Here is an 11,888-nt window from a genome sequence, read left to right on the forward strand (position 1 = left end):
GAGACGGCTATAAAGTTGCTGAAAAACATTAAAATTATACACGCCTCCTCCAATATTACCTATATTATGGTTAAACTCCCTTTTCTTTTCAAAAATTATAAAGGTACCCCGGGCGAGACCAAGCACTCTCCTGCTAGTGCTAAAGGTTAAACTGGTGCAAATCTTAATGGACAATGTTAAGAATACTTAAGATTACAAACTTATGAAACATATGCTAAATTCGTATTTCGTAGACATGCATTAGGGATGTGAGTATTAAAGGAGAAGAAGTCTTTATGTGCAATCGTTAGAGAGTTAAGTGCTTAAAAACATTTAAATTCTTTTTAAAATTAGCACACCATCTTGGTGAATTATCAATGAATTCTCTGATTTTTTTTTTTTGGTAATTAGAGATTTTATATACCAGGGAAAAAGAAGTATTTACAACCAGTTCTAAAAACCCTCAAGGTAGGCAGGAATGCGCCACTCTACAATCTACCCTACTACAAAACTTCAAAATCTATAACAGTCATAACTACTACATTCATAACTAGCATAAACTAAGAATAGTAATTCATTCTTCTCAATTGACCTGCTATTCTTCTACTGCCTGCGCCTCGAACATGTACATTTTGAACACCTGTCTCACCGGAATAGCATCTTCTCTCCCTCTATCCTATAATATTTGTTGGTTCATTTCTTGTCAAACGTAGTATGCACATCCAACAAAACTCATTTTATAGATCTCTACCTTGGCGCATTTTTACCATTCATGAACTGGACTACCCATGCTTGCTCATTCAGCAACCCCATTGCCAGTCTATTCACACCCATATTATTATAAATGGGTTCTCAGCAAAAAGATCCATTTTGGGCATCCCATATTATTATAAACTAGTCTCTTCCATGATACCTTTTGAAACTCCCCTCTTAGCTTTATATACAACTTCCTGATAGAGAACTATTGTATCTCCATTAAATCATCAAAAGAAATGCCTACTTGCTCCAAATATTCTTTGGCTTTAAGGATTTTGTTTACCATCCACGATTCTTGTTTAGCACATATTTCCCAAATATGCCTTCCTTTTATATAGTAAGTGTGAACCCAATGAATCCATATTTTTCTTCTTACAAAGATTCTAGTAATGCTTACAAATTGCTGCTTTATTCCACAATGTTATATTTGTCACAATAGTCTGTTTGGCCAAGTCTTTCAAAGTTAAAGTGTTTGGTCAAGCTTTTAGAAGGAAAAAACAGTGCTTTTGAGGAGAAGCATAAGCAGAAAAAAGTAGTTTATTCCCTGAAGCACTTTTTTGATAAGCATTTTTGAGAAAAATATACTTAGAAGCACTTTTTAAGAGCTTGGCCAAACATTCATTGCTACTTAGAAGTGTTTTTCAAATTAATCAATCAAACACAAACTGTTTTTCACCAAACGTACTTTTGAAAAATGCACCTTTGAACAAAAAAATACTTTTCAAAATAAGCTGATTTTTCCAGCTTGCCCAAACAGGCTATTAGTCCGCCAATAGACTTAGGTAAACATACTTTGTCCCAAGACAATAAAGCTTTCTTGCTTAAGTCATTTCCACATGTCCATAAAAATTTCATGCATACAAACTCAACCAATGTAATAACCTTTTTAGGCAATACAAAAATTCGTGAACAGAAAGCATGTATAGAGAACAAAATACTTTTAATGAGTTGCCTTCTCCCTCCATAGGATACGTACTTTCCGGTCCATGAGGTAACCTTCCAACCATCTTGTCAAGCAAAGGCTGACATTGCATTAGTGTCAATCTTTTAGAACTTAATGGCACCCCTAAGTAACTGACCGGAAGTGCTCCTTTAGGAAAGTCCAGCAAGCTAAGAATCTCTATTTGAATATTCTCCGGTACCCCTTTAAAAAAATTGAGCTTTTGGCTTTGTTAACTATCAATCATGAAGCCAATAAAAGTTGTTGGAAACAGTCATACATCTATTTGACTGATATTATCTTACCCCGCAAAACATAATAAGAACATTAGCAAATCCCAGTTGCTCTATCTGTATTTTACTACATTTAGGGGATAGTTAAAATCTTGTTTCTCGTAACAATTAAGCAATATAAACGAAATTATATTCATGTTCCTTCAAAGTACTATAACAAATAATTAGCAAATAAACAAAACTAATAAATTTATTAGTCATTTTTATCTTTTCAGGTTAGAAAAAGAAAATAGGGCATAAGACAACGAGCTCAAACTTATTGTTTTAAAATTTATCGGGTTAGATCTGCTACATTAGAACCTTACTTCTTAATGCTTAATTATTACTCTCTTCCAAAATTACAGCTCACGTCTCACATGCTCAACTACATGAAAATAATTGTAGAACGACTCGACAACAAAAGTATTATACTCTGTCCGATCCATTTTGATTGATTTTTTAGTTGTTTACACGCATATTAAGAAATCTATATTTTAACATTAATTAACAATAAAATTGACCATATTAATCTTAATTTGTTCATTGAGAATATAACAAATACTCCTAGATTTTTTACTCGAAGGACAACTTTGAAAAAAAAAAGTTAATTTCTTCTTGATATTTGAAAAAATTAAATATTATGAACCGACTAAAAAAATTAATTAAAGTGGACCGGAAGGACTAATAAATTTCATTAATAAACAAACTACCTATTTATTGGTAGAAAAAAACAAACCTATTATTTGACTTTTGGTGCAATAAGCTTTCTAATTTTGTATTTTCAAGTTAGAGAAGAAAATAGACGATGGGCTCAAACTTTCAACTGTTTTGCATTAGAATTTAAAAGGAAATCTCCTATAACAAATGTTGATACCTTATTTATTATAAATAAATATTTTTTTTAAAAATTATCTCCTATAACTACCTTTTAATTTTTACAGTAAAATATTTATTTATGGCCACTTTTTACCTTTAAGCCATCAAATACACTATGTATTATTTTTCTGTGTGCCTCTCTCTTCCCTTTCTCCTCCTTTCTCTTTCACTTTCTTCTTTTTTTCCCCTGGTTTTTTCCTCCCCTACTTTTAGAAACCCTAGCATGGGCTGTGTTCCGCAAACACAGATCCAACCGACGACCACTTCCCCCTTCTTGTTGTGTCACCCCTAACCCCCTCCTCCACCAGCGATTTCTTTCACACAATTGTGTTACACATTCTAAATTTTTCTTAGATTTTGCATTGATTGTTCATGTTTGCCTTGTGAGATCTAAAGAAGTTTTATCTCTAGTTTCCTTTTGATCCTTTAAATTGGTGTTTCTTCAACAACTGTCTTCGTTTAACCGGCGGCGACGGCCCACATTGCGGCGACCTGAATATCGGTGGATTGGGGACGGAGTTTGGGTTGAGGAACTTGAAGATTCTGTTACCTTTTTTTCATTATATTTCAATGTATCTCGCTGTATTTTATGTATTTCATTGTATTCACTGTCTTTTTTTCAATTGTATTTTAATGCATCTCGTTGTATTCCATGTATTTTATTGTATTCACTGTCTCGCTGTATTCCATGAATATATTCATATATTTTTTTAATTAATAGTTTATGTATATATGTATTCAAATGTATCTGAAGTACGTATTCATATGTTTTTGCACTATAAATGACTTGCTATACTTTATGTATCCAATGTATTTAACTGTATTCAATGTAATTATATAATTTTAATATATAAATCTATTTGTTAAGATACCACTAAAAAATATTTTAGTAAAGATACAACTAAAAAAAGAAAGGATGGATTGAATCTTTGAAGATTGCTCTGTTTTTTGGGTGTTTTTCGGTTGAGAATCTTTTCTATAACTAAAAATACAAATTTTGTGTGTTATAATTGCTTTTGTTGAGTTATATTAGGAGTCTATCGCGTTAATTGATTCACTTACCGTTTTTAAACAGACCTTTTTATCGCAAATTCCGTTACTGTATTCACGAATATAACTCGCGAATACAGTCGAATACCTTCTCTGCTTAGCTGGACTCCCCTATTTTCCACCGAATTTTGCTACTGTATTACAGTCTATAACAACTGAAAATATAGCTGTAGAAAGTAATTTAGTAAATGATAGCTATAACAAGCTAATAATCACTAAAACATACTCCCTCCGGTCCAAAATAAGTGATTTTTTGACTTTTTTCTTGTGGTCCAAAATAAGTGATTTTTCAGATTTTAAGAGTGAATTAATTATTTTTTTCCTACATTGTCCTTGGAGTAATTAATGTTGGAGTATGTGTTAGGAATATTTATGTGAAGAGATAATAAATGTTAATATGGTCAATTTCATTGCTAATTAATGTTAAAAGGTAAATGTGAAAACAACCAAAAAAATCAATTATTTTGGACCAAGGGACTAGTGTTTTAGTGATTTCTCAAAATTTCTCAATTTGAACTCCCTCCCTTCTCAATAAAAAGCCCTTTTTATCAGTGAATTCGAATCGCCTACATTTCAGCAGGTACCTTGCACTCTCCCTCTCACTACTACATGTATATAAGTCTCTACATTTCTTAAATTCCTAATATGCTTTGCAATTACACATGGATCGATTCTAGTTTCCCTTAAAAACTGAATTGTGGCATATTGTGTTCGACAAAATTCCTCTTAGGAAATCATTTCCACCGAGTTATTGGAGTTTCTCCTTTTTCTTTTCTTTATTCTTGTGTTTTTGTTTTTGGGGTCTAATCATCGATTATTTACACTATATATCTTTAAGCAATATAGTCTCAGTCATGCTCGCTGCTAGACTTTTTGGGAGAGCATTGTTGGCTGCGGCCAAATCAGAGAGTTCAGCTGCTGCTGCTTCTTCTGCTGCTACAACTAAGGTTACTAATCCACTTGAACAGTTCTTTGAAGTTGATAGAACCCCTGATGACGATAAACCTGTTATTTATGGTAAAATCCTTTACCTTTCAATTTGGAACTGCTTCCCTGTTAGCCTGATTGGATATGCTTTATCTTTTTTACCATTTCTATTGCTTGTATCGCTGAGACTGTGCAAGGTTAAAGTACATTGATTTCCTTGATAAAAACGGTTACTTATGGTGCTGGAAGTATTAACATGCTATAAATAAAATTTGATTGCTAAATTTAAGATCATAGCATTGCAGATGTAAAAGTAGGCCTTGGTTTCAACTCTAAGTGGAATGTTTTGATGTGCTTCCTGGCATAAGTCGTGTAGGATCAGTATATTCGTGTGTTGTTGAAGAAATGACGACTCTTTCAACTGAAGGGAGTGTGCACAGTGCTGTCAATGGTGTATTTTCTCCAGCTTAAGATTAGAGGCGACTAAAAGGCTAAATTGGTGATAAATGCATGAAGAAAATAGTGTATACACATTCATTTTCGATGAATCCTGTTCTACATTGTATCCCAGGACCTTTTTTTTTATTTATAAAATTTTCCCTTTATCTGTTTTGCAATTTTTCCCATGGAAGTTCGAGAGAAAAGAACTTCCTATTTGGAGATTGGGAATCTTTGGCTGTCTTTAATCTTAATTGAATGCTTATATTGTTGAAATTTAATCTCAACATTGGAGTAATCGGGTATAAATGATATTATGTTCCTGTGAATGATGTTGTTAGCATTCCGTATCAGAACATAATCTAGTAATTTCCTCTTTTTAGAAGTCGGGGTTGAATCTCATACTGGGGTATGTGGTCTAGGGGATGTAAGTGCCTCATGGGTTAGGGCCTTGTAGGTAAACACATGATTTGATATTGAGGTTCTTATTGCTGATAGACTGTTTGAATAAGTTAGTGCGTAAGTTATAGATCTATTTTAGAAGGCAGAGGTTTTTGCATGAGTCCTATATCTGACAGGCTAAAGCTTAAAACATAATCAGGTCGAAGTTGGAAGGCTTCTGAACTGCGTCTGAAGTCTTGGGATGATCTTCAAAAGTTATGGTATGTTCTTCTTAAGGAGAAGAACATGTTAATGACTCAACGCCAGATGCTTCATGCTCAGAACTTGAGGTTTCCAAATCCTGAGCGTATTTCCAAGGTAAAAGTTAGTTTCTTTAATTAGCTCTTCCAGTATTTTGATAATTTTACCTCTCCACTTTCAGAGTCCCTTAGTTGCAAGTTGGTACGCAAGGATAGGTGAGGCACTGGGTGTCGGTCTCCTCCCCCCCCCCCCCCCCCCGTTTGAAGCTGTGTACATGGACTCTGTTATGGTATTTGTTATTCTATTTACTTTTTTATTTGGAAGAATATGCACAAAGTAGATATACCCGTGCCATACTCATTCTATGAGTGTACATCTAGGAAAATGAATGAGCCATGTACATAAAAAAATCTCTATTAGTGCTATCCACAAAGTAGAAAATAGCTGGCCTCCAAGCTAACCTACTGTTTAGTGTCCCTTAAGTTGGTTGTAGTTGTAAACACATGACTTCTTTTTTTAGTCTCGCCTTCTGTGTCTTCACATATGGGTTGGCATTGCTTCAATAGTCAAGTAGAACTTAGTATGAGGATTGTTGTCTTTCTTGATTCCAGAATATACTATGTGCTAGAGATGGTATGTCTTCACTCTGGGCACAACTACTTGGCAGTTCTCTTAGCTCCACTGTCTACAGCATTGCCACAAGTCTTCTAGCTGCAGATTGTATCCACTGTAAGCATTTAGGAGAAGTACTTGCCGAAAATGCCAAAATCTAGTGACAACCTGGTGTTCTTGAAACTGCGTATGCACATATTCTCTGCTGCGCTCTACTGTTATTTTAGGGAATAGATCTTTTCCAATCTCGTCTGTTAAATACATCGGCGGCTTGAATCTTCACAGATTAGGAGAGTAAAGAATGCCCTCAGAACAAGTACTAAGTATTAGGGACGAAGAAGCCTCTCTCTGTATCCCATTTTTTCCTAGAGGGACAAGGAAAAAATGCAAGTTATGGTTAGCAATAAAACCGAAAATACTGCTTTAGGTGAAGATACATGAGTATACATTTTCTGCACTAAGGAATGGTTGACTGTATTACTTGTGGTAAAACAACAAAATGAGTCCCTGGCGCAAACTATGGTTGCTTTTTTTTTTTTTTTTTAATGTGGTTGGGATGATTTGAGGCTTGTTCTTGCTTTGACAAAATAAAAAATATTTCTGAATATGAATGCTACAACTGCAGAAATGGATGATTAGAAGTTCATAAATACATCTATACTTTGCATGACTAAAGGAGGAGGATAGTTGATAGAACTAAACCAAATGACATATTTCACTACATGCTTTAAACCACTCAATATTAAATATTAAAATGGAAAGTTGGAATTCTCAAACTTTTCAATCAAAATGGGTTTATCCTCTTTATTAATCATCCACAGTATGTATGCACTCAAGTAAATTTCAGCTTTTGATTACTAATTTCTTGTTATATGCAACTATATTTTTGGCATTATACTGTAAGTCAATCTATTGGTAAGCTAGCTTAGCATCTTAACTTCTGAAATAAGGTATCATGCTTTAATGGCAGTTATAATCATTATGGGGATTAGGGTTATTTTTTGAAGGAGCAATTTAGTTGCGTTCCAGAGGTTTTATATCTTACTATATCAAAATCCGTTATTTGGTCAACTGATTAGGCTTACTGATGGTTGTTTGTGGACCTCCTACTTCATCCCTTTCTATATATACCTCCTGCTGTAAGGCCGTGTTAGTAATTATTCCTTTACTTCAAATTAGTTGACTTTCAATCAGTCAACTATGCCTCTAGGCTGTTTTTACGATTGTTGTCAACTTAGCATAACTTCATGCTTTATCCGCGCTTGGGATTGACTATCCCTCAAAGTTATGGAGTAAGACATCGATTCCTCAACAAGATCAATTCTTTGATTGTATGATAAACTCCCTTGAAAAAATAGGAAAAAATAAAAAGTGAGTGCGCAAATGATGTGACCTTATGACTTTGGCCATACCCCCTTCCCCCCCCCCCCATAAAAAAACAGCTACTTGTCACTTCTCTTAGCTCCACTGTCTACACCATCACGACAAGTCTTCTAGCTGCAGATTGTATCCACTGTAAGCATTTAGGAGAAGTACTTCCCGAAAATGCCAAAATCTAGTGACAACCTGGGGTTCTTGAAACTGCATATGCACATATTCTCTGCTGGGCTCTATTGTTATTTCTGGGAGTAGACCTTTTCCAATCTCGTCTGTTGAATACATCGGTGGCTTGAAACCATATAAACCAGTACACCAAGTGCTTAATATTTAGTTGAATAGTGGCTTTGTAAGTGGTTGACAAAAACTGAAACAAGAACAACCATCTTAGTCCCAGAAATTTGTTAGAACTAATTAGCTGCTGTCTTCTGCCTTCTCAGCCACCACTTTATATCATGATGATGCTATTGGCTTTGCTATCAGATTTTGACAGAACATTCTCTTCATCTGAGGTTCGTCTAACTTATATTGGATTCTGGAATCTTAAATTCTAGTTGGTGGAATGTGCGTCTTGATATCTAAATATTCTTGGTTAAAATCATTCTAGGACGTGCCAATTCTCTCTTCCCATGTTGCTTCACTTTTAATTCTCTTACTGATTTGAATCACTGAGCTGTTAACATTTTGCTGATACAGAGCACACTTTCTCATTATCATCTTTGTGAGAATGACATTCAGGTTAGGAAGTCAATGTGCCGAATCAAGCACGTGCTTACTGAGAGAGCAATTGATGAACAAGATCCAAGGAGGTCTGCTGAGATGAAGAGGATGATAAATGCTCTATGATCTTCTTAAACTCTCTTGACATCAGTGGTGATGCAACCTTTTAAACTTTTTTATGTTAATATGATAGCTTTTCGTTTCTGTTAGCACAGGTGCAGGATGGTCACTAGTTTGTCATTTACTTATTGAATAGAGAAAGTTCTTCGGTTTGCAGAATTGTTCTGACATCCATGATGTGGGGAACTGTGAACTATGTAACTAGGGTGCAATGGAGATGGCAATTCTGTTTTATAATTATTTGGAGTTCGGAAATAAATGCCTCATTTTGCTACTCACATCCCTTTCTATCTTAGTCGCGTAAATTCTTTTTAAGTGCTACTACACTTTCTCAGAGAATCTCATTTAGTTCGGTAAGGATCCCAAACCGAAATCCAAATTTTTTGGATTTAATTTTTTAAAAAATTGGATTTGGGATTGGATGTTAAATTTGGTACTTCGGACTTTTGGATATCTAGAAATCCAAATTTTTTAGAAGAGTTAACCTAAATAGCTGCTCACCCAACCACTTAAACAAGAAATAGCCGGTGGAGGTATAATATGTGCATAATTTATGTATTATATGTGTATAATTAATGTAATTTATATATATGACTAGCAAAAAAAAAAACAATGAATATGATCGGCTATTTGTGTAAAGATCCCAAGTTTTTATACCTTTTACGGTACTATCCATTAGACATTAGTCTATTATTTATATGCACAATACTAATATGTTCAATACCCTATCAATGAGACATTAGCTCATATGTTAATATTAATGTTAAGTAACTTTCATAATACTTTCTATTTTGACATAATTTTACTATTGTTAATTCTTATCACGCTTATTAATATCTCTATTGCATTTCCTTGATAATGGTGTAAGTACTAGCATGAATACTTTGCTTGGATAATTGCAGCGATAATGAGGAACTACTATGGCAATTTAACATGAATACTACTTCATTTGGATTTTCATTTTTGTAAAGAATTAGAAGAAGAAGCAGCATCTCAATTTATAGGCTTAAAATCGAAAATCCGAAATATTCAAACTGATTAATCATTTCTTAAAAAATCCAATCCAATCCAAGCTTATTTTGGATTGGATTTGGATTGTCATTTCTTCAATCGAAAATTGAAAATCCAAAGCAAAATTTTCTTATCCAATCAGAACTGGCTCAACACTCACCCTTAGTCATTAGTATAGTTAAAGGATGTGCAACACACATTTCGGAGAGCCACCGATAGACCTCATTGGTATTTTAACTTATTATTTTTTAATATATTTTACATAACCGACTACATCTCACAATTGTATACGGGTAAAATCGGGGGCAATGTCTACCCCGACTCCCCAATGAGAGAACGAAGGGGGAGCACGAATCCGCAAGATTGTAATTGAGGTCAGAGACCTCTCATATCGAGACTCATGGAGAGCGAATGATATATCCGATATTGGACATGGCAAAGCGATGCGCCACGGACCGAGTATAAGTTCTAGATCTCGGGAGACATGGTGAATGGTTATGCAAGACGGATAGAGGGCCGTAATACTCGCCCTCAACCGAATATCACAGCATGAATCTCGCTCGACATTGATTATGGATCAATAATTACTGGGAAAAGAAGATTATTACCTTTTTTAGGCTTATACTAGGACTGAAACTCTCCTACTATATAAAGAGGAAGTTTTTCTTTAGTCTGACATATTGTAATACGCAATTCAAAGCAATAAAAGTTTACTTTTGTTCTTCAGTTATTGTTAAAGGTATTATTCATTTGTTCTGTTCTTTATTTGCGACTAGACTTGAACCGAGGGTCCAATCGAGGACGAACTCACTATTCAATCTAAGATTAGTCTTGGTTTTAACGTTGCGAGTGGTTTGATCGTTTATTTCACCTTTAATTCATTTATCTATTATTCTTAATTATTTGTGTTAAATTAAACCACGTACAAATTTAATTGTTGCCTAATTTTAGGATAAATAGTTTGGCGCCCCTCGTGGGGATAAGGATAATAGTGATGATTTGATACGAATCTCCATAACACACCCTATTTTACGCTTATTCTTTGAAATCTTAATTTTGGGTCAACCTAAAAATGTCAAACTCTCAGTTTGCTGAATGTCGACGCTGAGTCAGGCCATCACGATGAAAATAATAATGTGGTGCCCAGTAATGATGTGCTTCTCGCTGATCCCAACGATGTCCCAGGCGCCGCCCTGGTCGATGCTAACTCGCAGGTGGCCATCAACATTAATTTGTTAATTGATCCCGAAAACAGTGTTCGCGGGGGACTCCGACCAACAACTCGAGAAGCTTCCGAAGGTGAAGGTAATGGGGTGAGCCTAAGGCTGATTTTCAAAATGTTGCAGGCTCAACAAGAAGCAATAGCACAGTTGCATAATCGAAGCCACGCCCCCAACAGGGTCGAGCCCGAGCAATTGCGGGAAAGCACTTGAAGAGACGGAAAAAATTACTGAGAGACCGGGTGAAGCCGAGCCCGGGGTAAATTCCGAGGGAATGAAGATGCTTGAAGCATTGACAAAATGGGTGGAGTCAGACGATAAAAAGATTGAGGCTAATGATAACAAGGAAGAAACATACAACTTCAGGGTTGATCAAATCCCCGGAGCACCCCCGATATTGAAGGGACCAAACTCCAAAAAATTTATCTAGAAGCCTTTTCCTCCGAGCGCAGCACTAAAGCCGATCCCAAAGAGGTTTCGTATGCTCAACATCCCCAAATATAATGGGACCTCATATCCAAATGAGCATGTGACCTCCTATACATGCGTAATCAACAGGAACAATTAGGAAGACGATGAGATCGAGTCGGTGTTGCTGAAAAGGTTTAGGGAAACTTTGTCCAAGGGAGCAATGATATGGTATCACAACCTGCCCCCGAATTCTATTGACTCGTTTTCTATGCTTATAGATGCTTTCGTAAAGGCCCATACTGCGGCCATCAAGGTCGAGACCAGAAAGTCAGATGTTTTCAAGGTCAAACAAAGGGATAACGAGATGTTGAGGGAGTTTGTGTCAAGATTCTAGATGGAACAGATGGACCTACCACCGGTTGTAGATGATTGGGCCGTTCAAGCATTCACTTAGGGGATCAAGCCCCGAAGCTCCTTGGCCTCTCAACAGCAATGTTGTGGAGTACCCGGCGGTAACCAGGGTCGACGTCCACAATA

The 11,888-nt window shown here is 35.6% G+C and overlaps 1 protein-coding gene across 5 annotated transcripts; it reads left to right on the forward strand.

Moving 5' to 3' along the window:
• Positions 1-4,306: 4,306 nt before the first annotated feature.
• On the forward strand, positions 4,307-8,946 carry LOC107775301 (uncharacterized). Of its 5 annotated transcripts, none has more exons than XM_075219586.1 (5): positions 4,307-4,453; positions 4,720-4,890; positions 5,840-5,997; positions 8,310-8,381; positions 8,608-8,946. In XM_075219586.1, the coding sequence occupies exons 2-5, from the start codon at positions 4,728-4,730 to the stop codon at positions 8,713-8,715; spliced, it is 501 nt and encodes a 166-aa protein (XP_075075687.1). In that variant the 5' UTR covers positions 4,307-4,453; positions 4,720-4,727; the 3' UTR covers positions 8,716-8,946. The 5 variants fall into 5 exon arrangements, with proteins under 5 accessions (XP_075075687.1, XP_075075686.1, XP_075075689.1 ...); XM_075219585.1 differs by having other exon boundaries at positions 4,335-4,453; positions 4,712-4,890; XM_075219588.1 differs by lacking the exon at positions 8,310-8,381 and having other exon boundaries at positions 4,339-4,453; positions 4,712-4,890.
• The last annotated feature ends 2,942 nt before the right edge of the window (positions 8,947-11,888 follow it).

Source organism: Nicotiana tabacum, chromosome 8 (assembly GCF_000715075.1).
Source record: "Nicotiana tabacum cultivar K326 chromosome 8, ASM71507v2, whole genome shotgun sequence".
Lineage (NCBI taxonomy): Eukaryota > Viridiplantae > Streptophyta > Magnoliopsida > Solanales > Solanaceae > Nicotiana > Nicotiana tabacum.

What these genes read in the sequence shown, in the direction of transcription:
- LOC107775301 (XM_075219586.1), top strand. Translation starts at nt 4,728, where the DNA reads ATGCTCGCTGCTAGACTTTTTGGGAGAGCATTGTTGGCTGCGGCCAAA. An exon ending in ATCCTGAGCGTATTTCCAAG is followed by an intron (nt 5,998 to 8,309) that starts GTAAAAGTTAGT and finishes CTGCCTTCTCAG; the next exon opens with CCACCACTTTATATCATGAT. An exon ending in GAACATTCTCTTCATCTGAG is followed by an intron (nt 8,382 to 8,607) that starts GTTCGTCTAACT and finishes AATGACATTCAG; the next exon opens with GTTAGGAAGTCAATGTGCCG.